Source organism: Antechinus flavipes, chromosome 6 (genome assembly GCF_016432865.1).
Source record: "Antechinus flavipes isolate AdamAnt ecotype Samford, QLD, Australia chromosome 6, AdamAnt_v2, whole genome shotgun sequence".
Lineage (NCBI taxonomy): Eukaryota > Metazoa > Chordata > Mammalia > Dasyuromorphia > Dasyuridae > Antechinus > Antechinus flavipes.
Window position 1 is genome coordinate 164,090,277 of NC_067403.1, and position 27,134 is coordinate 164,117,410.

A 27,134-nucleotide genomic window follows, 5' to 3' on the forward strand; every position below is an offset into this window, starting at 1 on the left:
GATGGACCTTGAGTGTCTCAGATTGGCTTGAGGCAGGCCTGGCTCCTCCATTACCTGATGTAAATACTAGTATCAGCATTACTCAAGTCAAAACTCACTCTCCTTATAACTGGGGACAACTTGTGACTTTTGGCATTATGAAATCAGTTTAGTTTATGTTATGAATATAACCCCGAGGATTATCTGCTTTGCCAATAGATCTGTCTGTACAAAAGTTTCAGGACAACAAGTTTTAAATTTAAATCTTTTGTTTACAGAAATTTTGTTATGAAAAATTATGATAATCTTCTAATATTGCAAATGTTGAAACTCAATATCTATCAGCTTTATAACCTAACTCCCCTAAGTCCTTACCAGCAACATCCATTTAAAACATGAGGTTTAAAAATGAGTAAATATAAAAATTCCTGATTTTGCTTCTGACTGTTGACTTTGCCACCATGAATTAGTTCTCTTCTTACCCCTGACCATCCCCCACCACTCTGGACCTCTTCATCTATTGTTCAGTTACTTTTGGAGGACTCCATTTTCAGACTTGATTGACACGCTTCATTCTCCTTTTGATTATGCTTCTTTCTATCTGGACTTCTCCACTATGGCCAACCCATTCTTCTCCTTCCCAGTTCCCCGTTCTGTATAGTCTTCCCCTTATGAATGTAAGCTCTATGAGGACAGCAACTATCTTTTTTATTGTCTCTATATACCTAATACTTAACACAGTGCCTGACTTACTACATAGGAAGTTTTGCCTTGGTTCACTGGCCTTGTCAATAAGTGGGGAAGTTAAAGAAGTACTTGTATTATAAATAAATCCAAGCCTATAAGATGAAAATAAAAATCATCATGAAATAGAGACTTCTTATCTTAAAGGAGTACTATAATAGCCAAAAAGTCAATGTCATTATAGCTTGTGAGGAATGTTAACTAGCAACATTATTGTGCAATGAAGCTCTCTCCTGATCTTTGGCTGAGCCAACATATACTCCTGAATCCTCTGTCTTGTGGCCTTAGGCCTTTCACTCATACATAGTTCATTTAAAGGTTTAACACTAAGCACATGACTTGAGTGGGGTTGGAAAGAAGAACCTGAAGAATCCTTGACTTTGGCCTACATTTATCACCTAGCACCATGACAATACTAATTTAGAATTGTGCCTTCTTCTATATTGAATAGTTATAACAAGAAAAAGATGGATAGATGAGTGTCATTAGGCCACTGTTCCAGATACTCATTAAGTTGAATCACAAAAAGAAGGAAGTGTTTCTGCTGCTTACTTTGGTCATATCTTTCATCACATATTCTCCCACCTGATTCTTCATACATGAAACAAAAGTAAAAATCTAATTCACAAAGTAGATATGGGGTTTCTACCAATGAAGAAACATTGAAGTTCAGATTTTAGCAGTTTACTTCCTTAACAGTTAAAACTTTGAAAAATGGGGCTCAACTAACTCCTTCATTAGATGCAGAACATATTGAGTTCTTTGATGTATTGTTTCTGTGAGTTGCTATCATTTAAAAAACAAACAAACAATCATTTGGTGACTGATGAGGTATTCAATGTTGGTTATAATTAGCATGAGAACTGATAAAAAAATAATCCCTGAGATAGCTAGGGAGAAGGCTCTGGCAGAGATCATTTTAGTTTTATGATCCCACCCTCTGGGGAGGTAGTCCTGTCTAAATCTAAGTTATGTCAAACTCTTGAGACCCACCTCTGTAGAGGTCTCTAACAGTATTACCTTGCCATGCCTTGTCAGAAATCCTAGTCATATCCCAGAGGTTAAATTTCCCTATAAAACCTACTTATGGACCATCCCATGGCTGCTGACTTCCTTTGGGTCAATCCACCACATCACTCTGCCTCATAAGTGTCTTGCTCCTTACCCCTCCCCATGCCATGTGGCATCTCTCCTAATTCCACTCTGCTTACCAGTCCCATTTCTCTTCCTTATAGCTAAGTAACTCTTTTAGGGTGTGAAATCCCTTTCAGGATTTAGCCTGCCAGCTAAGGGCATGCCCCAACTTCATGGGGTGTTCCCTTTCTCCTGGATAATTGTGAGTGCTACCAAGGAACATGTCTTTCACATGCTCTCCAAACTCTATTTCATATTTACCATTCCCAGTGTCTGCTGTATCCCTTCATTTTGTCCTTAACCTCCTTTCTAAATAAATCTACCCTTTATCAAAGAATGTGACCATTGTGAATTCTTCACATGACTGGACCCCAACTTTTGGTGCCTGCATTATCTTCTGTCTATACCACTCACATCATTCTGGTGCCGAACACACATCAGTGACCAAACTTCTGGTGACTAAGGTCTGCAAAGTTAATGAGGCTGGCTCTTAGACAGCAGAGTTTACATACAGAGGCATGCTCTATGCTTTTTCATAGACTTGCTAGACATAGCTTGTATCCCACTCATACAAGAAACTGATGAAACACTGGAGAAGGACTTTAGTGAAGACTCAACTGGCCCAGTTCATGTTCAATATATAATCTCACTTACCAACACAGAGGATATTAAAGCAGAACCCTTGGGATGTGGACTTGTTGACCAATTGGTCAGGAAGACTGTCAAATCCAACATGACCAGAGAGAGATAAGTTTCGAAGGTCTTCATTCTGAAATACCAAAAAGGAAATATACAATAAATGTCCATATACATTTCTAAAGAAAAGACCATAATTCTTTTTATATCTTTCTTTTCAGTTCATGGCAAAAATCAAAAAAGAAAGAAGAAATCCCTGGTGCTACGTTGTAGCAAAGAACCAATAGATTCCTAGGAAAGCACGAAGCCAAGAACTGCCTTAACAAATTGGGAAAATATAATGTAATAGTATTCCAAATACAAAGCCCAGAGAACCTAGAATTGTCACCAATATGTTATTCTCTGAATTTTATGAGATCTAGAACATCATTGTAGTGATCAATATAAATGGTAATATTCCTCTTTGAAGGGTGGCCACAGCCATTCAAACCTGTATGTTCCTCATTGGTCCTGGGATGGTCATTCTCACCACTGGAAGCAGTTCATATTCTAAGTTCAAAAAACACTCATGTGTTCTTCTAAAGAAAAAAAATTCACTTCTTGTCAGAATTGATTGATAGCTACTGGTCCTTTAAATTGTGGTGATTCCAAATACCCATACAAGCAGCATAAACAGCTGTAAAAGACTTGATTGATGTCAACTCCACACAACCCTGGACCATTTACTCACTCTAGAGATTTGCCACAGCTGTTCTTTTAAAAACTTTTAAATCTAGCAATTTGTTTTAAAAAAAAATCCACTGGTATGCTGGCATAAGGATATGTGGGTAGAATAATATTAATTATCAACAATAATATTAACTGGGGAAGCTAGACAGTGCAGTGGATAGAATGCCAGCCCTGAAGTCAGGAAAACTGAGTTCAAATCTGGCCTCAGACACATAATACTTCTTAGCTGTATGACCCTGGTCAAGTCACTTAACTCCAATTGCCTCAGCAAAAATAATAATAGTAATAACTAGAATTTCTATACCACTTCTATGGTTTGCAAATTACTTAAAAATCATTTTATCCTCATAATCACCTTGGAAGATAGGTATAATTATCCTCATTGTACAGATGAGGAAACTTAGGCTAATTGATTTGTCCCAAGGTCACACAGCTAGCAATAGAGTCTGAGGTCAGATTTGAACACAGCTTTGCTTTACTCTAGATCTAGTACTCCATCCACTGTACCATCTAGCTATCTGACCAATGCAGCTGCTGTTGTAGGTGCCCTAGCTCTTTCAAGTCCTAACACAAAACTGCAAGGTGACTTTTCCTTTATAAAGCCTAAAGACCAAAGGCGATGTTACTGTAAGTTTCCTATGGAGTCTATTAATCAATACTTATTTGCTGAGGACTCAATCCACAGCCTAGCCTTCTTTCCTCCACTCTAGGGCTGGAAACTAGCAATGAACTTTTAGTATGCATCTACTACATTCAGGATGAGAGACAGAGTCTATTGTACAGCAGATAAACAGCAGGGAAAAAATGAGTTCAAATCTAGTGGTAAGACTTTGAACAAATGACTTAACCTTTCAATGGGACAAACAACTCCGCAAGGCTAGAAACTGCAACAGTAGCTCATCTGGATAGGGAAAATGAATTCTTTATATAATTACTTTATATTCAAGGAAATACTGGGCTGAGAATGATATAAAAAAAGTAGAATACCTGCCCTCAAAATGCTTACATTGGAAAATTTGTATTCATAGATAAATATAATAATCTTCTTGTATTTTTTTCTTTCTCCCATAGAACAACATTCAGTAGATATGTGGCACAAAGAAATATTGTTTAATGAATGTAACATGAATTATACCATTTTAAGATCTGACCATAGATTGGTACCACTACAGAGGAATGGCCGGCTACTTCTGGTGGTCTCCAACATATAGATTTTTCAGCCACAAAACTTGATGCCCATGATAGTTATCTCTATCGCTACAAGCATTTAGCATAGTACCCAACACGCAGTAGATTTTTAATAAATGTTTATTGACTGACTGACCATTTACAATGAGTTTGGGTTTTCTGTCATTTTCCATCAGGTTCCCCCTGTCCTAAGAGTTAATCCTAATATTTCCCCTTGGCAACATGTCAAACCACATTTTCTTTGGAAGATTGAAGTGCAAATGGAAAAGTGAAAGCTGAGAGCTACCCATTTTTGATCGCTTTAAAAACAAAATTGGGAGAACCCATTGATTAGTTTCTTCTTGTTACCTCTTCTATAAGGAAAGTTGATTTTATTTATGTTTGTATAGAGACTACAGATAAATAAGTTATTTATGCAGTTCTACTAAGCAAGGTTTGCTTAGTAACAATAGGCGCTTTTTATGAACAATGATTTCTAAAATTCTATGATTCCATGAAAAAATTGAAAAGGAACACATCACATGAAAATACATGGGCATCTTCACCAATGAGATGAATCAAATCAGTTCCAATGGAGCAGTAATGAATTGAACCAGATACACCCAGCGAAAGAACTCTGGGAGATGACTAAGAACCATTACATTGAATTCTCAATCCCTCTATTTTTGCCTGCCTGCATTTTTGATTTCCTTCACAGGCTAATTGTACAATATTTCAGAGTCTGAGTCTTTTTGTATAGCAAAATAATGGTTTGGTCATGTATGCTTATTTTGTATTTAATTTATACTTTAATCTATTTAACATGTATTGGTCATCCGGCCATCTAGGGGAGGAGGTGGGAGGAAGGAGGGGAAAAATTGGAACAAAAGGTTTGGCAATTGTCAATGCTGTAAAATTACCCATGCATATAACTTATAAATAAAAAAAAACTATTAAAAATTTTTTAAAAATTAGAGTACCTAAAAGCCATGATCAAGCAACAACAATAAAATGTGTAAATGTTATCTTCCAAAAAATTTTAAAAAAAAGAAAATACATAGGCAGCTAGAGTCCTCCTGGTGCCCTTCATCTTTGCAGACTCAGGGTCAATGGGACAGACGACATCAAAGCCTGCCAAAAGTCAATATGAGAAGCAAAAGTAGGGCAATTATCACTGGACTAAATTGACATAAAAACTAGCCTCAGGGGCACACCCTATGAAAATGCTTGTTTTTCACCCCACAGCTGGCAAAGTCCTCAAGCAGTTGACTTCCTCTCCACCTATTTCTTATGCCCCCCACCTCTACCTGAGGTATCTCAAATACCTACACAACAGGTAATTTTAGATTACTTAGTATGCTGTCCAAGACACAAGGCAGAGGGTTGGAGCCAGGTCCAGTGTTGCATTTCAACCTCTTTTCATCAGAGCTGTGCAGTAGCTGTTTTACATCAGTCCTGAATAAGCAATCATGCGAATCATTATTTCTGCTTCATCATGGACTTTAAAATGGATTTTTAGATAAAATCAAACAAGGCAGGGAAGATGTGTCATCAGTATCTCTCCTCCTTTTCCTACTTCTACCAACTGCCCCTTTGCCATTTCCAAAAGTAAAGGTTTTTTTTTTTTTTACACTAGATTTTAAAACATTATATTTTTAGATAGCCCCAATCCACCTATTCAGGGGGGGCAGGGAGGGAGGGAAAAGAAGAAGAGTTAGTCATTACAATGTTGCGCAAATTCCCATCTCAGAACCCGATGCTCAGTATTTCATATCCATGCTGTTTCCAAAATAAGAGAATCCACCCACATACCCACTAAGTATTTTTAAATCCATTGAAAACCACAGACAAAATGAAGGGCTACAGAATGGTTTGGGCTTGAAATTTTGACAAAAGAATAGCTACTAGATTTTTACCTTTGAAAAAATAACAATAATAAAAAAAGAAAGTCCAGGGTTATAAACCTGGGAGAAGGTGGGAAGGGGAAAGCTGATATAAGGGTGTCTCCAGCATCTTTTCATTTATTTCACTATGAGAATGAAGAAGAGAGGTTACTTCCTCCTTTAGGCAAGCTTCTACAATTTGCTGTCTTTGCCTCTATGGTTCAAGGTTCCTTCATGTTGTGACTCCAACCTTACGTTGAAGCAGCTTTCTCCCTTATCACCCAAAAGGTTTCTCTTAAAGAACCATCATAGACAAAACATGTTTTCTTGACAAGTCTTCTTGAATATAACAGAAACTAGGCTGTTACAGGTGATGAGGATACATGACAAATTGTAAATATATAATTACAGGCCCTAAAGCTGAGTAGTCTTACTTATATGCTCTTTTATTGGAGTCCTCTGATTAGATGTCTGTTTTACCTCTCTGAAGCCAGCCTGTCCTTCCAGCCATCTTTTCCTACCTCCAATCTTACTCTAACTCTTGATCCATTTCCCCTCCCATCCCCATACTTGGACTCTTATTTATTCATTAACAAATAACTCGTTATTTGGCCATTTTGTTTACATTCTTTATGTATAGACTTCAGTTAAGAAATAGTCTGTTATTTTACATATCTATGTGTAGAGGCTCTAGCAAAGATAGCACACACTCAGGCAAGAATGCTATCATTCAAAGGCTGAGGAGGAAAGGCAACAGTGAAGCCATAGAATTCCCAATATTTCCTTGGAAAATATGAGCAAGATGGAGATGGGGTGATCCTGGCATAATCATAGCTGATTCACAAAAGACACAAAAATACTAACCCTGTAATAATAGACAAAGCATGGGATTTGGAAGGCAAAAGGGGGGGGGAGGGAAGAGAAAGAGAAAAAAAAAGAGAGAAGGAGGGAGGGAGGGAAGGAGAAAGAAAGGGAAAAAAAGGGAGGGAGGAAAGAAGGGAGGGAGTCTGATTGACGAAGGGAGTCAGAGAGACAGAGATGGATAGGGAGAGAAATAGAGACAAAGCTCGCTCACAAATTATATAACTAACTACTTTTGAGCTTAGATTCCTCATTTGTAAAATTAGTAGTTGGATAAAATCATTTTAAGGTTCCTTCTGGATTTAACTTTGTAATTCTGTGCTTCTCTGTCTACTTTTTTCCTTTTCTTTGCTTTTAAAATTCCTAACAATCTTTTGAAATCCAACTAAATGCCATGTCTTTCTCCAGGAATAACTTTTCCCTTCAGACTAACCCTAACCCTAAATTCGTGTGTCTTATTACTTATATTGATATTATCTTTCCTTGCTAAATGACATATTAGAATTGGCTTAAAAGTTGGGCATGAATAATCTGCAGAAGACATGATGCCTGTCTTTGTGGAGACTAACTTGTTCTGTTTGACACAGAACTAGAAGCAATGGGTAGAAGTGGCAAAAAGGAGAATTTAGTCTGAAGACAGGAAACATTTCCTAACAATCAGAACTATGCATTAGTAGAATGGGGTGCCTAGGGAAATTGAAGGTTTTCTCCTCCTTGAGGTGTTCAGAAAGAGGCCAGCTGACCACTGCTAAGGGCACACTGTAAAGGGATCCATTCTGGATATGAGTTAGACTGGATGATCATAGAGGGCCCTTTCAATTCTGCAATCCTATGACTGTGTGTCCTCTCAAGACATTAAAAAAAATATTAAATCACATCTCCCATCAAACCTCTAGCAGAGTGCTCTGTGCATTTTGGAACAAAGAGTATGGGAGATGAATATTGTGAAATTAAGTTAGAGCCACATTATAGAGGGCCTTGAATTTCCCATGTCTGGCCAAGAAGTTTGTGTTTCATCCTAGATGCAAAAGGAAGGCAAAGAAGCTTTTTTAAGGAAGATAATGACAAGATGAGACCTTTACTTTAGAAATATGACTTTGGAAGCTTGTGGAGTTTGGTTAGGAAGAAGAAACTAAGAACAGAAGTGCCAATTGAAGAAATTATTGCAATATCCAGGCAGGAAGTAATGAAGCCCTAAATCTTAAATAAAAGCACAAGAATAGCATTACAGTGAGGTTCCAGGATAGGTAGTCTGATTCTATTATTTGGTATCAGGGGATACTAGATAGACATACATGGAAAAGGAAGGTCGTTTTCTGTATTCTTTCCTTTTTAGAGAAGATTTTGCTCTTTATTCAGGACCATGTTTGAAATAAAAAAGAAATGGTAGTGGGGTGATCCAAATCAATTTAACTCAATAAACTCAAGTTCAGAAAAATTGAGAACTCAAATCAATTTAACTTAGTAAAAATCTTCTAAGCACTGCATGGGGAATAATATAAAGACAAAAAACAAATGGACAAAAACTCAGACATTGCCCAAAAAGGAATTTAGATTCTACTAGGTGGAAAACACTGAGTTGCTCAAGAAAGTTGCAGTAAGAATGCAATTTTAACAGTTAGTTTGGTTTACATCTATCCAATTGGTATGATACTTGAAGAAGTTATTCATTTGATAATTTATTAATCTCCTAGAACATGAAAAGTATGGGGAAAGAGGCACAGAAGATGAGACCAATTTGTAAGGTTACAATCCAATAAGGGGAAAAACATGAACACAATTAACATTTTTTAAAAAGGTGTGTGAGGGACATAAAATGTTGCATACTATTTCAGATAAGGTTACTCTATTATTAATATTACTTAACAATTTTATATTGTTATATTTTTAACTTTGGTTTTAAAAACTTCAAACTATTTTATATTGTTACATTTTTTAACTTTTGAAAAATGTAACTATTTCACATTAACATTGCTATTTATTTATTTGATGTTTTCCCCAATTACATTTAAAACACATTTTTTTAAACATTTGTTTTTAAAATGTTTGAGTTCCAAATCCTTTCCCTTATCCCTACTCCTAGCCCCCATTAAGAAACCACAGCACATTTACACTGTTACTTTTTTTCTCATTTTATTTTTTTAATTGTATGTTTAAAATCATTTTTCCAATTGCATTTTTTTTAAATTATAGCTTTTTATTTACAAGTTATATGCATGGGTAATTTTACAGCACTGACAATTACCAAACCTTTTGTTCCAATTTTTCCCCTCCTTTCCCCCATCCTCTCCCCCAGATGACAGGTTGACCAATACATGTTGAATAGGTTAAAATATAAATTAAATACAATATAAGTATATATGTCCAAACAGTTATTTTGCTATACAAAAAGAATCAGACTTTGAAATAGTGTACTATTAGCCTGTGAAGGAAATCAAAAATACAGGCAGACAAAAATATAGGGACTGGGAATTCTATGTAATGATTCATAGTCATCTCCCAGAGTTCTTTCACTGATACACTGTTACTTTTAAGGAAAGGAAGAGCAAATACTACATGTATTAGTTTTACTTTGTTACAAGAGACCTCAATTAAAGGATGAGCAATCTATGTAATATAAAAACAAGATATAGTAAAACTGAAAGTGGCCCCCAAAGTACAAAATAAGGGGTACAGAAAAAGTGCGATGAGAAATTTAGGGCTAGGAAAGATCATTTCATTGAGGGAAAATCCCCATGGGAAAGACAGTACCTGAGTTGGTACCAAATTGAAAAAGGAAGAAACTTGGTAGGAAGGAGAATATGTTTGTGGAAATGCTCCAATATATAGTAAGAGACTAGGTGACACAATAGAAAAAAAAATAAGAAGAGAAATATTTTAACTATTTTACTCTTAGCTTAAACTCTAAGACTCAGAGGTAATGCATCCATTTTTCACCTATCATCTCTCTATCTCAACTCTCTAGCAAATTCTTAAGATCACAATCTTAGGGTTGGAAGGGACCTCAGAAGGCATCTCATCTGATCTGTCAGAAGGAGAAAATTCAATAGTAAAAATCTGGAATGAATTACAACCTACTCTTGTAGTTCCAGTGGACTCTATTGTCAAAGAACACCATATTTGAACTTTGGTACTACTTGTATAATCCTGGACAAATAATCTCTCTGGGCCTCAGTTTCCTCAGATGTAAAATGAGTTAATGCCATTTACACTTATTTCATTTAACTAATCAGTTTTACTGACAAATAATTCAGCAAAATAGTTTCTAAAACTTTCCCTTATTTCTCTATATATTGACAGCCTTCCTTCGTTATTTTTTTACATAGACAATTCCCCCCCCTAAATATATACTTTAGTGATCCAACAACAAAACAAAACAAATGCTGAGTGAAAAAGAACAAATAATATGAAGAGTATAAGTGAAGTAAGAATTTGGCATCATAACTAGAGGAAGACAGCAACTACAGCCAAGATCTACTATACACAGGAGACTGAAAACAAATGGCTGCATGAATTAGAAAGACACGTTAGAAGAAATGAAGCAAAATGTTAAAAAATGAAATGATAAGTAAAATAAGAGCTCTAGAGGAAAGAACTGGAAGGAAAATAGCTTAGAACAGAAGTCAGAAGTAACCAAGATCCTGAAAATGAGGATACAATAAACAACTCAATGACTCCATGAGACAACCAAAAATATTAGGACAAAATTTTTAAAAAATTAAAAAACATAGAAGAAATGTAAAGTATCTATCAAAAACCAGTCAAAGATTGGTTGAAAACAGTCAAAGACTTCATATGGAAAATGCCATCTCTATTCAGAGAGAGAACTATGGAGAGTTAATGTGGATGGAAGCATAATATTTTCACCTTTTTTTTTGTTGATTTCTTTCTTTCTCAGTTTTTCCCCCCATTTTTTCTTAGATAACATGGCAAATATGGAAATATGTCTAAAAGAATTGCACATATTTAGCCTATATCAGATTGACTGTGGCATTAGGAAGGGGAGGGGTAAGGGAGAAGGGAGAAAAGTGTAAAACACAAAGTTACATAAATGAATATTGAAAATTATCTTTATATATATTTGGGAAAATAAAATACTATTAAAAATAGGTCAAAGTTTAGATTAGTTTTGAATCACTGGACTCCCTGAAAACGATGATTAAACAAAATACCAGATACTATAGTTCAAGAAATCATAAAACTGCCTAGACCTATTAGAAGCAGAAAACAAAATAAAAATAGCTAACTCATTCTAAATAAAATTCCAAGTAAAAAACACCCCAAAATTACCAAAATTCAGAGCTTCTGTATCAAAGAAAAAAAATGCTGCAAGCATTCAAAAAAGAAAAATAAAAGATTCAAGGAAATAAGTAAACAAAATCATGATCACATCTTCAGTGGAACAAATATATACAAAACAAGCAATATACAGGATAAGTGGGAAATAATTAACAGAAGGAAGCACTAGAATTAAAGAGGAATAGAAAAGTAAGGCTTCCTGTAAATAATAGGATTTCGTTGGGACTTAAAAGTCAGAGAAATCAACAGGCAGAGCTGAGCAGGAAGAATATTTTAGGCATGGGGGGCAGTAATTGAAAATGTAGAGTGTCTTTGAAAACCAGCTAAAATCCCATCTTCTGGAAAAGGACCCACATGTACAAAAATGTTTGTAGCAGTCCTTTCTGTGGTAGCAAAGAACTGGAAACTGAGTAGATGCCCCTCAGTTGGAGAATGGCTGAATAAGTTATGATATATGAATGTAATGGAATACTATTGTTCTATAAGAAATGATCAGCAGGATGCTTTCAGAAAGACCTGGAGAGACTTACATGAACTGATGCTAAGTTAAGTGAGTAGAAAGAAGAGAACATTTTTCACAGCAACAGCGAGATTATGTAATTATCAATTGTGATGGATGTGACTCTGCAACAATAAAGTGATTAAGGGCAATTTCAATAGACTCGTGATGGAGAGAGCCATTTGTGTCCAAAGAAGGTCTATGGGAATTCAATGTGAATCACAACATAGCATTTTCACCATTTTTTCTGATTGTTTGCTTGCTTTTTTTCTTTCTTCTCATTTTATCTCCTTTTAATCTATTTTTTCTTCTGCAGTAAAGATAAATGTGGAAAATATGTTTAGAAAAATTGCATATGTTTAACATATCTTGGATTACTTGTCTAGGGGAGGGAGGTAAGGAGAAGGAAGGGAGAAAAATTTGGAACACAAGGTTTTACAAAGATAAATGCTGAAAACTATCTTTGTATGTATTTTGAAATATTATTATTAATTTTTTAAAACCCATCTTCTGTATGAATCCTTTCCTAATCCACTTTAATCCTAGTGCTAGACCTTAGCTTAAAAAGGCCAAGGTCTCCCATTGCAGGGTCATCTCCAGTAGTCCTGATCTATATCTAGCAATTGGACCTAGATGATTCTGGAGGGGAAAGTGAAATAGGTGATCTTGCACAGCCCTCCCTCTCTTAAATCCAACTCACTTTGCATGGCATGGCATTACCTCTCAGATATCATGGTCCTCTTTGAGAACAAAGGACAAAACACAATCCCTCTGTCCATGATTTCCAGTTTATCATGTATATCCTTTGTAAATAATTATTTACAAGTTGTCTTCCCCATTACACTGTGAACTCCTTGAGAACAGACTTTTACTTTTCTTTGTATCTCTAGTATTTTAACAGTATCTTCACACAATAGACATTAATAAATGCTTATTGACTGATTGATTCTCTAAATAGAAATGCGTGTATATTTAAAACTTTCTCTGAGACATTTTGTTTAATTCAGAGAACTGAGGGTCTTTTTCTTTTTACCGTATGCACAGTATCACATTCATTCTAAAGTTGCTTATAGTTAGACCAATTCACAGGTACACCATCAGTGGAATTTGCCTTCCCGCTATCCCTTCAATAATTGTGATTTTACCCCTTTTTTTGTCATCTTGCAACCTGATAATAGTTCTGCATTTTTAACTCACTTTTACTATTTTTGATGTGTGTGTGTGTGTGTGTGTGTGTGTGTGTGTGTGTGTGTGTATGAGAGAGAGAGAGAGAGAAAGAGAGAGAGAGAGAGAGAGAGAGAGAGAGAGAGAAGAGACAGAGAACAGGCTAACAAGATATTGGCAAAATATTTCTATAATTGTGAAGTAAAGTATGGAAAATCATTATTATAAATAAGTCATGCTTGCTAGTAAAGTGAAGGAATGGTTAATTATCCCCCTTTCTTGAACTTTCCCAAATTAGTGGAAATTTACAATATTTTCCTATCAATCCTGAAAAGAGGCCACAAATTTCAGTAAACAGTCCTGTTTACTATCTTGAAATTTGTGACTTGTTCTCAGGATTAATAGAAAAATCCTCAGGGCAGAATTTTCCCTTTGGAGGAAAGTGATGATTAAGAAACGCTCCAAAGCATTAAATTTATAACTCTTTTAAATGAAGTTTTGTTTAAATAGGATAAGACTCCCCTCCCTCCATGTTATTCATAGTCTCTCCACCCTTTCTATCTCATATGGATCTTCTTTCTATCTCCCTTGTCTTTTCCTCCATTAATTTCTCTTCTTCCTCCTGTTCCTCAAGTTTGGGTGTTCTACAATGCTTCTCCCCTCCAATTCTCTTTTTGACATTCTTCTTTCTTAATGATCTCAATTATTCCAACTTATCTCTATGTAGATGGTCTCAAATCTATATATTTCCAACTCAAACTTCAGAATTGATAACTAGTTATATATTTCCAATTTTATTTGTAAGCTATTACAAGTGGATATCCAAACTGGAAAAAAATAAATTGATTTAATATTGAATTAATCATCTCTCCTCTTCTTTCCTCTCCCATTCAAACAATCTATTTCAAACTTCTCTACTTTTATTTATTTTTTAATACTATTTAGTTATAATGCTCCTAGTTATTTTTGGCCACATGGAGTAATAGAAAAAAGAAAGTATCAATAATGGAAAGAAGGGGTTTGTATAGTCATTGTATGTATCTGCATAGACAAACTTCTATTAATGCTAGACCTCAGTTCCAACATTTCTGAAGATTTCCACTGCCTGAAGCAAAGAAGGAAGGCAAGGCTCACATGTTAGTCCAGCAATTCAAGTCTTCTATTTATCTGATTCCAACCTCTGTTCTCAGAAGCATTCTCTCATTTCTTGTCTTTACAAAATCTATTTCATTCCAACTTTCTCAGTCTTCATGCCTTTCCTCATGCCATATCCCATCTCTACAATGTATTTTCTCTCACACCATTTTCATCTGTTGAGATTCTTTTTTTCAAAGTTCAACTCACACCTCATCTCTCACTATGTAGTTTGGATAAATCACTTAATTTCTTTATGCCTCAGTGTTTCCTTTGTAAAATAGGGACAATAACACTTAGCTTCTAGAGTTGCTATGAGAATAAAATGAAATAATATTTGTGAAGTACTTCATAAATATTAGAAAATATATAAAAACCATCAATATTGTTATTATTATTGATATGAGATTGCCAACTCTTTAAAATCCATTAAAGTCTTTAAAGTGGGTATGATTTAATATTAATTTTCCCAGAACATCTATACATAAAAGAAGCTTTATATATGTTTCTTGAATTAACTTTCCCCTCTATACGGTTTGTCTCAAATCCATTAAATGATTAAAGTCCTGTTTCAATATAAAAATGCAACACATATACACTTGTGGAAAAGAGATGAGGGAAATGAGAAAATGTGAGCAAAATTTAGTGCCATAATCTCATTCTCCCATCACAGTCTTGCTTTAGCTACTGTTTTCCAATGCCTAGGAATAATATGTCCCCAAACTGAAGGTCACCCAAAGACTTTTGAATAGTGAATTCTGCAAATACCTATTCACATCAAGCTGTATTTTGGAGAATGTTTTAATTAGTTTCACAAACCCTATTTGGAGGATGGGGGTGGCCCTCTATTTATTTCAGTCCAAGGATGGAAAAGAAGGCTTATATGTTAATATATTGAACAAAACCACAATCATGATGCACATGCTGGGAGGTTTTCAAGGCTACATATTTCAATGGTAACCATAATAAAACCATAATAAAAATACAATTTATGAATCACCTTATCATCAAGGACCACACTTGCTGTTCTGCTGTCATCTGAGTAACAAAACTTCATGCTAAACTAGAGATAGAAAGTCCTCAAGAATACGCTTTTATACAGGAAGTAAATCAGAAAGAAAAGATTCAGGAAACACAAAGAAAGACAAAAAAAAAGAAGCAGAAAGTCACATAGCTCAGTACTAAAACTAAATCAGAAGAATTCATAGTGACTAATTGCCAGTTGGTGAGACCAACCAATTGCAAAGTCACAAAGAATTGTTTTAAATGTCTAAAAAAACTTACAAAGACTTGATTTTAAAAAACCAAACCAATCAACTAAGAATAGTAATATTATGGATTTAGAGCTGGAAAGTTTTCAAATCAAGCTCCCCCTTTTTTCTCCCCAGGTCCTGAAGGCCATCTAGGTTTAAAGAGAAAGGATTTAAGACTAGCTTATCAGCTCTCTAGTGCATGCTTACTATAGCAATTAAATTCCTCCCCCTCCCCCCCCTCCCTCCAGCCCCCAACTATTGCCATTACACAACTGGCTCTTTATTATACATTAAGGAACAGAGCTTCCCCCTATCTCCTGACACTGCTGACTCAGTTCCCAGTAGTTAGCAATCTCCAGTCCTCTTCTACATTCCCCATTTTTGTGACACAATCTCAGATGAATGTGAAGAGCACACTATCCTCTCCAATCTCTGTTGCCAGTTCTCTCATTCATATCTGCCTTGACCATATCTTCTCTCTACCCTGTAATGTCCAATTCCAATGTATCTATCTTTTCACTATGCCCTTAGCAACTTGGTCCCTACATCTCCTTTAACTCCCTTGTTACTCTACTATCATTCATCTCATATCTTCTGTCTCATCTCTCCTCTATCTCCTTTACTGCTTCTACAAAATCTCCATGCTCCCTGATTCTTAAAACACACACACGCGTGCACGCATGCACACACACACACATCTCACTAGATTCCACATCTCTACTATCATCCTATAATCTTTCTTCCCTTCCTCAGCCAAATACTTGTGAAAAAGTTATTTATTTCCTCTGCTCTAATTAACTTCTCAAAAATGTTGATGAATCTCAGACTTCTTTATCCAATCTCACTCCAGACTTTCTCTTTTACATCAACAGCCCATTAGATATTTTGAACCATTTGTCTCATAGGCACCTCAGACTTAACATATCCAAAAGGGAACTTAGTGCCTTCACACCTACTACTCTTTCAAATCTCCAGACTTCCATCATCATTCTTCTTGGTCACCTAAATTCCCAACCTCTGTGTCATCCTCAACTCTTTACTCTCACCTCAACTAGTCAATCACTTGATATTTTTTAATTTTTATCACCACAATGTCGCTAATTTATGTCCTTCCCTTCTCCAGTGCCATTTTGTCACTTCTCATACAATCACCAATCTAGTTCATGCCATCCTCGTCTGATGCCTCCAATTTTATCAAGGTACTTTCCTATCCAATATATCTCCCAAATAGTAATCAAAGTGATATTCCTAAAGTACAAGTCTGAGCAGGTCATGCCCTATTCAATAAATTCTGGTGGTCCCCCTGTTACTTCAGTGATTCTTATCTTTTTAGTGTGTCATAACCTTTTTTTGGCAGTTTGGTGAATCTTATGGACCCTATCTTAGAATAAAAATTTTAATTGTTATTAAATAGTTGTCAAATTAAAATTTTAACACAGAATTATAAAGAAAAATAATCATACCAAAAATTATAATTATATATATATACACACATAATTATGCACATACATACACATTAACACATGTATTTTATTTATATATATATAAAACTAATGCACGCATGTGTATGTATATAGCTCTGACAGATCCCAGAGTAAGAATTTATGCTAAAAGATTAAATATAAATTCTGATGTTTGGCATTAAAATTTTTTTCACAGCCTGTCTCCCCTCCTTTTGTTTTTCCACTATGAACTTTTACCAGTTTTCCCATGGAAAGTGGTCAAGCTTTTGATAAAAGAAAAAGGGATTTAGTGCAGGGCCCTACTTCAGAATTAGTAGTTAAATAAAGATGGATAGCTACTCTGTTATTCAGATTAGTTCAAAGACTACAGACTAGCATTCAGATTAGTTCAAAGACTTCAGATTAGCATACTGAGAAAAATTCTTTCTTAATCTTTTTAAAGGGGGAGGGGATCCTTAAGTGTTCTTCTAAACCTAATTTCCTAAAAAATTCAGCTTAAGTGCCCTCTTCTACATGAAGTCTCTCCCTTCCCCATATGCTGCTAGATTCAAACTATGGACTCTAGGAGTGACTATCACCTCAGATTTTTACCTCTTGTGAGTGACTATACTTTCAATGTGATAGGTTCTGATTCTCCACTAATGTGTTTGTCATTATCCCTTGCCTATATTTTAACATTCTTATTTATGTTTTGAGAATTTATAATTAAAATTTGACAAAATGAAAGCAATAATAAATACAAAGATAGGTTGGAATACTAAAAGGCATAACCATATGAAATGGCATACAAACTCTTTTAATCTGGTCTGGCCCACTCAGTTCCTATCTTTACTCATCATGTCAGGTCCATGGGATAGTTCCAAGCTGACAGCAGAGCAGGCATAGGCTGTCACTGCTTCTATTAAACATTCTCAGGGTCTTAGGATATGATGGGAACAATCTCTTAATCAATTATCTTTATGCAAGTTATGTTAGTTTTTTTCTTTAAGACTATCTTTTCTGGAGCAGCTAGTTGGTGCAGTAGATAGAGCACCAGGCCTGAAGTCAGGAGAACCTGAGTTCAAATCTGGCCTCTGACATTTGACACTTCTTAGCTGTGTGACCCTGGACAAGTCACATTGGGGCAACCCCAACTGCCCCAGAAAAAAAAAAAAGACTTTCTTTTCCTTGAGAGTCAATTAGTTCAGAAGACTCAGGTGACTCAGGCAACTTATATCACTCCCCGATTTTGAGTTGAGGGTTAAAAGGGGGAGACCAAATAAAATAGCTGCAAAGAGCTCCAGATATGATCTTATATTTGATTGGTGGTGTCCCATGAACAAGGAACTTTCACTTGGCTGAATCAACTCCTGGTTTCTTCAGACATATCCTTTTTGAATATTCTTCCCCTGTTATGGCTAAATAAATCTCTTTTTGTTAACTGTTGAGTGATCCATTAATATCTTATTTCATTCCAATATATCCAAATATAAACTACCAGGTGATTGGCTAAAGTTAGATCCATTCCAGAGCATAGGAGTAACCCTGGTTTGGGAGAAACCCACATCTAATTGTAGTTCCTGAGACTCCTGATCCAAAACCAAATTTCTGTCATAAATTTCCTGCAATTATCCTCAGCTCCTTAAATTTGGAGTTCTGTAGAAGCTCTGGCACTCTGCACAGATAGTTGTATATGGAATGGAACAGCATTTTAAAATCCACATATATATTTGGAAAGCACTCTGTATGGATGAAATACAATATTGTTGCAATGTAAGAAATGACAAAAATGAAAATTTAGAGAACATTTTGTAAAGATTTGTTTGACTGATGAGGAACAAAGTAAGCAGAACCAGGAAAATAATTTATATGATGAGTACAATTAGGTAAAAGAAAATAATACTGAATGAAAGATTTCAGAACTCTGATAATGTACAGATGCTAATTTCTAAAGAGGTGAAAGATAATAAGTACAAAATAAAGCATGTACATTTTCAGACATGGCAAATGATTTGCTTTGCTTTGCATATATCTCTACATTTTTGGTATATGGTGCAGTTTTCACGTTGATCAAAGCATTTCTATTGGCAGTTTCCAAAGAAGAAAGAAGAAAATACCATAATTACTTAATAATTATAGAAATGCAAATTGAAGCAATGTTGAGGCTCCAAAACTTACCTATAAGTTTGGCAAAGATGACAAAAAGGGAAAATTACTTTGTTGACTGTGAAAAGACGGATAAATTAATCCACTGTTTAAAGAGCTATAAATTGTCCAATCATCTGATAGGTAATTTCAAAGTAGGTCCCTAAAAGACATCTCATTGTGCATTCCTTTGGACCCGATCATATCATCACTAATCCTCAACTCTAAAAAAGAAGAAAGAAAGAAGAAAAGTACCCATAAGCACAAAAATACTTATAGCAGTTTTTTGTTGTTGTGGCTAAAAAGTGGAAACTAAAAAGGAGCCCATTAATTAAGGAATGACTGGAACAAATTATGATTGTGAATGTGAGGGAATATCATTGTGCTATAAGAAATGACAAAAGACTCAATCATTGAAAGCTAGGTGGACAAAAAGTCAGAAAGGTGGCTCAGTCGATATAGCCCTGGGCCTAAAGTCAGAAAGATCTTAATTCAAACCTGGCTTCAGATGCTTATTAGCTGTGAGACTCAGAGAAAATTACTTCAACTCTGTTTTTCTTGAATGCCATTTCATATGGTTGTGCCTTTTAGTATTCCAACCTATCTTTGTATTTATTATTGTTTTCATTTTGTTAAATTTTAATTATAAATTCTCAAACTCTGGTTTTCTGTGGCAAACCATTTCAATCTTTGTCAAAAAAAAAAAACCCTCCCTGTACAGTATTGGTGTTCCATGGTGTCACAAAGAGTCAGCCACGACTAACAACTAAAAAAAAAAACAACAGATAAACAAAAGCCCAGTCCTTCTGACTTACACCATGAATGATGATGACAGCCAAGAGCCAATTTGTTCTATTATCAGAATATGGTTCCTAAATCTTTGATCCCAAAACTTCTTCCATTTGCTTCCTTCAAGAGTTAAACTGCAAAGAATTAATTCCTGTCATATGGAATGGAAAAGCATTTATTAAGCCCTTGATTTTTATAGCAAGCACTATGTATGAATGTAATAGAATATTACTGTACTATAAGAAATGAACAAAAAAAATTTAGAGAAAATTATAAAGATTTATTTGAACTGATGAAGAACAAAGGCAAAAATCAAAATGGACTGGCAGGTACAAGATGATACAAAATGTCACCAACTATCATTGCATGATGCATATATTAATCTCTAAAGCTATTCTTTCCTGCCTCTTTTCTCTTCTCTGTTGTTAAAAACATTAATCTCAACAAAACAAAAATAGTGATTTCATGCCAACAATTTGAGCTTATGAGTATAGTCTCATTTGAGTGGTGGGGCCATTTTGAAACTACAATAAGAAAACGGGTGGATAAAAAGAAGCAGCCCAAATTGCTGAAGTTCATCTGAAGTTCAAAAGAGCAGAATTGCTGGTAACTAACTTTTGCCCTGGATCCATAGGAGAAACAAAAAGAACAATGCAAAAAGCCACCATTTTTGGCAAAAGATCAGTAAAAAATTTAACAATGCATTACCTATAATAAAGAGTGGGAACAAACTTTTGTCTTCAAGGCAGATATTTGTGCTTTGCTAAAAATCCAAGCAAAATTGAGAGTTTGGATTTAACTGGATGCCACAAATTAACACAAAAGGCATTTTCTTTCTTAGTTTTATAGAAACCACAGTCTTTATGAGTCAAAGTGACTAATACCATTTGCAGTCTGATGTCACAAGCTGCTAACCAGCAAAAAGTCTGTAGTTTGGGGATGATAAGGACCATATGTGCATTCCAAAGTATCTTACAGGCTTCACTGTAGTTAAAAGGAAAGGAAAGAGAGAGGCCACAGTATGAGAAGTAAGCAGAAGAATTTACAAAGGCACAGCCCAATCAGAAACAGATGCTGCTCTGTCTCAACAGCTGCCTGCTACAAAGAAGCCCACTCTGGCACTAGGCATATTAGAGAGAGAGAGATGGAGTAGGAATCAAAACTCTCCAGGTTTCTGGGGGAAGATACTAAATATCATCTACTAAATTTCACAATCATCTGAAACAGGCATATTTTGAAATTCACCTCTGCTCTTTAAAAGGAGAAAGTAAGCCAGCTGTCACACTGTTGTAGGATTTTGCGGCAATTCCTTAACTTCAAAGTGCAAATCTATCTTTCATGAAAGAAAGCTGCAAGCAGAAGGGAAAGAATTTAAAAAGTGCATCGTGAAGGTTTTCTCACTTCCTCTTATTTATTATTCATCTATAAAATTGGGATAATAATAGCATCTGCTTCCCAGGGTTGTTGTGGGGATAAAATGAGATATTTGTAAAGGACTTTGCAAATCTTAAAACACTATATAAATGTTACTTATTATTATTACTACCATTATTATTATCCACACATCATCTTTCTAGTGTTTCTTTTTTAGGAAATATTGTCAAGTCAATATAATCCCATTCACAAAAGTCTTTATTCAGCAAATTCAGCTACATAGTCAAGGTTGTTACTTCCTAAACCACCACTTTCTATCAATCACTGGAAATGACAACCAGCTTCTTTGCTGCTATTAATCCCCATATCCTTCCATTCCTTTCTGAGAACACAGTGGCATTCCTGTGTTTTAAGGGATACATGATCACTCTGAAAAAGTAAAATAAAGGCAAACCCACAGCCCACACATTTAAAAAAAAAAAAGAAAAGAAATGAACAAGTCCTTCTCCTTTACTCCAACCTTCCCTTCTCTTCTTCTCCTCCTCTCCTCCTTTCCCCCAGCTTTTCATTTCTAAAGTAGGTTGACTCAGAACATCTGTGCATCTGTGACTCTGGCTCATGTGTTTTATGCACCTGAAAAATTTACGAGCACTTCGGATATGTTTCACATTTTTCTGAAGCACATCAAGTGGCAAACATCACTTTAAACCTCCTCTGGAAAACTCCTTTAGGAAATTCCCATAGGAATATCTATATGACACAACTCTTCAAATTAGTACCAAGTAACCATGACCAGAGTTCTCAAACCTTCATTGGATTGTCATTAACTTTTACATGGGACACAGATGAAGCACAATCAGGATGAAATAATGGCTGCTTGATGATATTTAAGCCAGATCATTATGCCTATAGATCCTGTCTTTTAGTTTATATAAGGTAAGCATAACAGTGTAATTAATACTTAACACTTCCTTCCTTCTGAATAAAATATAGCTAAATCTCCAAGGAGAAGAGATATAATATGGAAAAAATGACAATAAGAGCCAAATATTACCACTTTGATTTAACTAAAATCAAATGGAAGTGGAATAGTTGGACAAAAGAGCAATGGACTTGGCATCAGAATTAGGATGGAATCCTGACTGTCCCTCACTCAGTATGTGAGCTTAGGAAAGTCACTAATTTTCTCATGGTTTAGTCTCCTCATCAGTAAAAATAAAAGGTCCCTTTCAACTCTAAAATCTTCAATTTCCACTAAGATTTCTTCCAGCCATCATTCCTTGATTTTCTTTAAATTTTTTTTCTTATTCTGAACTTTACATTACAACGTTACAAGGGTCAGGTAGGGCATACAATGGATAGCTCATCAGGTCTGGAGTCGGGAAGATCTGAGTTCAAATTCAGCCTCAGAGACTGTAACTCTGGGCAAGCCACTTAACCATGTTTGTCTCAGTTCCCTCATCTGTGACATGGGCTGGAAAAGGAAACAACAAATTACTGCAGTAATTACATCCCTAATTCCATCAATAAAACTCAATAATAACCTGGTAGAACACAAGCATTTCCATACACAAAATGGAATTCAAAAACAATTGTATATGAAGCTGTGCACCTCTTTACTCATTAAAATATATATCTGAATTTATATGTATAGAATAACTTTCTTCTAAAATAACTTCTAGAAAATATTCTTCTAGAATAACTTCTACTATCCTGACTATCCTTTTGGACTTTCTGTTATCCTTTTATTTTCTTTAGCCAATAATCTGCATTCTCTTTTCCATCTCCATATGCCTGACAATGAGAAAGACTTTATTTATTAAGGTCTTCCAGTTTATTATTATTATTATTTTCAACAGTATTTCATTTCTCCAAATACAGGCAAAGAAAGCCTTCAACATTCATTCCCACAAACCCTGTGTTGTAAAATTTTCTCCCCTTTCCTCTTCCTCTACCCTCAAGACAACAAGGAATGTGATTTAGGTTAAACATATGCAATTTGAAAAAGGACATTTTTTAAAATTCATTTTACCAACACATAGTCAAGTAAAATAAATCCCCCAAATTAGTCAGGTTAATAAAAAAGATTCAGTCTACATACATTGTGAACCCATGATTTCTCTATTAGGAGATAGGTAACACATTTGATCATGAGTACTCTAGAATTCTTTTATCCATCTTTAAAATGTTTCAGTGGTCTGTCTCTTTTTTTTCTTTACTATTTTTTTGGGGGTATTACCATGACTACCTGTCATCTCCTCTCAACTAACAGAAAAGTAAAAACCTACGACAAGCAATAGTCAAACAAAACAAATCTACAATTACCATATCCAAAAATGTCTTCTTCCTTATGTCTCTCTATCAGCAGGTGAGAAACATGCTTCATCATGGGTACCCTAAAGATAGGGTTGGTTAACTTTCCCCTTTAATACTGGAATAAAAGAAGAGCAAAAGAACAAGGAAAACCCACCAACTGGCAAGTCAAAGGATAACTGAAAGCTGATTTTGCAAGTTGTTGTTGTTGTTTTTTTTTTTAACAGCCTCAGATTCTACAATAGGGCATTATTATGGCATTACCCTCTTCCTAACACAAGCAAAACAGAAATAAATGGTAGCTTAAATGTAGTGGTGTTGAGAACTGGTGAGAAGGGATTCATGAATGCCAGTTATTTTGTTTGTTGCAGTAATCAGAATGTACTGCTTTGTATTTTAAGGACCTTTGTGAATAACTCCTCCCCTTGGACCTCCTAGTCAAGAGAAAAAATAAATCTCATATTATTACCTCTATCCACAGTTTTAACCTAAATTACCAGCCTGGGCAACCATATAAATATTAAAGTGAAATAAATTCAGGTCAGAACATGTCTACATATACATGTGCATGTATGTTTGATATGTATATGTATAACATGTGCCTGTATGACTTTATGACAATATATCAGCACATGTGTGTATATATTGAAATATTTTATGTGTCTGCATGCATATGTATGTTGCAACAAGACACTGAGCACAGTCATACAAGCTCTCCCTTTCTAATAAACCTTTTACTCTTCTTTCCACCTAAAGAGATATGCACACACACACACACACACACACACACCAGGAAAACACAAAAATAATCCATCCATCAAGTATCTTTCTACTTTATGGATGATTGACTGTACATTAGGGAAGGCATCTACCCAGTTATGGCAGACAGCAGATTAGGAGCATTTTTCATCCATACTTGTGCATTCAGAAAAAGGATACATTATCCCAGATTCCTCAGGAAATGTTTTAATTTTCACCTTTCTCTCACATTTCACCTTGCTGAGAGATGACTACAGATAGCTGGTAATTCTTGACAAAACCCTTTCACATACAGGCTAGACAGAGCAATGTTCCCACAGTTCCTCCCCCATTCCCCACAAGTCCACGTTTTCATTGTTTATCAAGTCTCATTTGCAGTCACTTCATCATTACTGTTATCCTGTGAATATTTTTCTAAGTTATACTCCAACCTAGTGGATAAACTCTTAGAATGAAATGCTAATGATATATTTGCTTCAGCCCCTGCCATGAATGTGACTGAGAAATTCAAAAGGGTGTAGGCCAATGGTTTTGGTTTACCACAAAAATATTTCCTATAAATTCCTAGATTCTTCATTAAAGAGTCATGGGATGCTTGGAATGTGACTTTCATATGTTTTTAATTGTCTTTGGTAATATAATAACAAAAGAATTTTAAATTACAAGATAAGAAACAAATTAAATCTCTGTGTGTGTGTGTGTGTGTGTGTGTGTGTGTGTGTGTGTGTGTGTAAACTTGGTTAAAAGTCTTCAAATGAAACACAAGGAGAAATAAAAAAATTAGCTAAAGGTATTCTTGAACTGTTTCAACACCTAATGGTTCATTAGCATAATAATTATTCATAAAGTGGAAATGAGAGGCAAGAAATAATTGAGCCAGTAAAAGAAAAAAACCTATTTTATGATTTATATTAGAGGAAAATCCAAGGCCCCAGCCCCAAGACATATAGATCAGACTCCAGAGCTTTCAGTGATCATCAGATTATATGCTATTTGACACAGTTCATAACATACAGCCAGCATGGTAATTCTCAGAAATAGGCTTTTTTCCCCTTCCAATGACAATGTATTACTTTGGCAGTTGTTCCATTCCCCTAGGTTCTTCCTTAGGTCAAAGCCTCTTAAACTGTTGATTTTGACCCCAAATGAGGTCACATGATTGGATGTGAGTGTTGTGAAATGATGATTTATTATCAGTAAATGTTTGATTTGTAATGTATTTTATATACCTACATACCCTGGGGTCACCTAAAAATTTCTCAGGTGAAAAGGGGTCATGAGAGGAAAAAAGCTTAAGAGGCCCTGCTTTAGACCACTATGTACCCCTTTTCTAGGTTTTTTTTGAGGTCTCAGAAAGAGTTACTATGGGATTCTGTATGTCTAATTTTAAGACGATTTCCCCTCCCCCATTCATCTTTTCAGGTGTGTGTGGGGGAAGTAGGATTCTTTCACGATGTTACTTCACAATCTCACCCCTACAAAAATCCAACCCAAATGCCTCATTCTAGTTTGGCAGTGATTCTGGGTGCTCAAGAGTTCAACCAGTTCTCTGCCAAGCTTCAATTAAGAACTTGATGTTAGCATCTCTATCCTCCAAAGACAAGCTTAGTGATTCTGGAAAAACTCATGGTCAGAGAACTGGTTTTGAAGATTTTTTTTTTTTTTTAAATATAAACTTTCAGGCAGCTAAGTGGTGCAGTGGCTAGAGCATTAGCCCTGAAGTCAGGAGGACCTAAGTTCAAATCTGGTCTTAGACACTTAACACTTCCTAGCTGTGTGACCCTAGACAAGTCATTTAACCCCAACTGCCTCAGGGGGGAAATATATATAAACTATGACAACTCATTAAACAGTCTACTAAGATATGGAGAATTTGTCAAATATAATCATTAGTGGAAATCCGTATACTGATAAAACCAAAGATCTTAAAGCATTAAAAAGAGCTGATTTCCAAATAGCTGTGAACAACCAATGAAGGTCTTGATAAACACATAATTGAAGACTAATTGACTAAAGGAGTAGAATACTATGCATCAAATGTCATATTTGGGGATTTTCATTGAATTACTTTTCTTTTTTTACAATTGAAATTTTAAATATTTTTAAAAGATTAGTTAAAAACAATTTAAAAGACTGCTATATCCAGGAAACTGTGCTGAGTGCAATGAGAAATACAAATTAATATTAAAATGGAATTTTTGCTCTTATGGATTTTAATAAAATGTGTGTGTGTGTGTGTGTGTGTGTGTGTGTGTGTGTAAAAATAATAACTTACACAAGTTAGTTATCTAATCAATTCCAAGTGAGTGACATAGTGAATGGTGGTTCAGAGAAGAGATTATTATGGGCTGGAGGGGTTGGAGAAAGTTATATGGATGATGTGGTCCCTGATTCCATTTTGTGGTATGATTCAAGTTGGCAGCTCCTTTGATCTTATCCACTATTCACCAATCTACTGACACAAAATCCAACTTAGCTTTATGAGCTGATAGGTGATTATTCTTCTAAGGAATGCATAAATTTTCATGTTAATGAAATACATTAATGAGTACATTAAAGTGTTGCTCTTAGTAGGATTCCAACTAGCATAAAAAGGTGTTTCTGAAGAACTGTACATGTTTTTAACCTAGATTGGACTGCTTGCAGTCTACAGGAGGGGGTGGGGTATAGGAGGAAGAAAAATTTGGAACACAAGGTTTTGCAAGGGTAAACATTGAAAACAATCTTTGCATATATTTGGGGTGGGGGGAAGCTATTAAAAATGTAACTGGGAAACATTTAACTAAATAAATTAAAATTTAATACAATATAAAACAAATAAAAATTTTAA

General features: G+C 35.2%; 1 protein-coding gene across 7 annotated transcripts in view; it reads right to left on the reverse strand.

Annotated features, from left to right (window-relative positions):
- SEPTIN11 (septin 11) overlaps positions 1-27,134 on the reverse strand; it is a 130,828-nt gene that overhangs the window by 56,017 nt on the left and 47,677 nt on the right. For all 7 annotated transcript variants that reach the window (XM_051964376.1, XM_051964374.1, XM_051964372.1 and 4 more), the window contains exon 2: positions 2,512-2,626. In XM_051964376.1, coding sequence (XP_051820336.1) covers positions 2,512-2,626 — 115 coding nt within the window. The remainder of the gene's footprint in view (positions 1-2,511; positions 2,627-27,134) is intronic.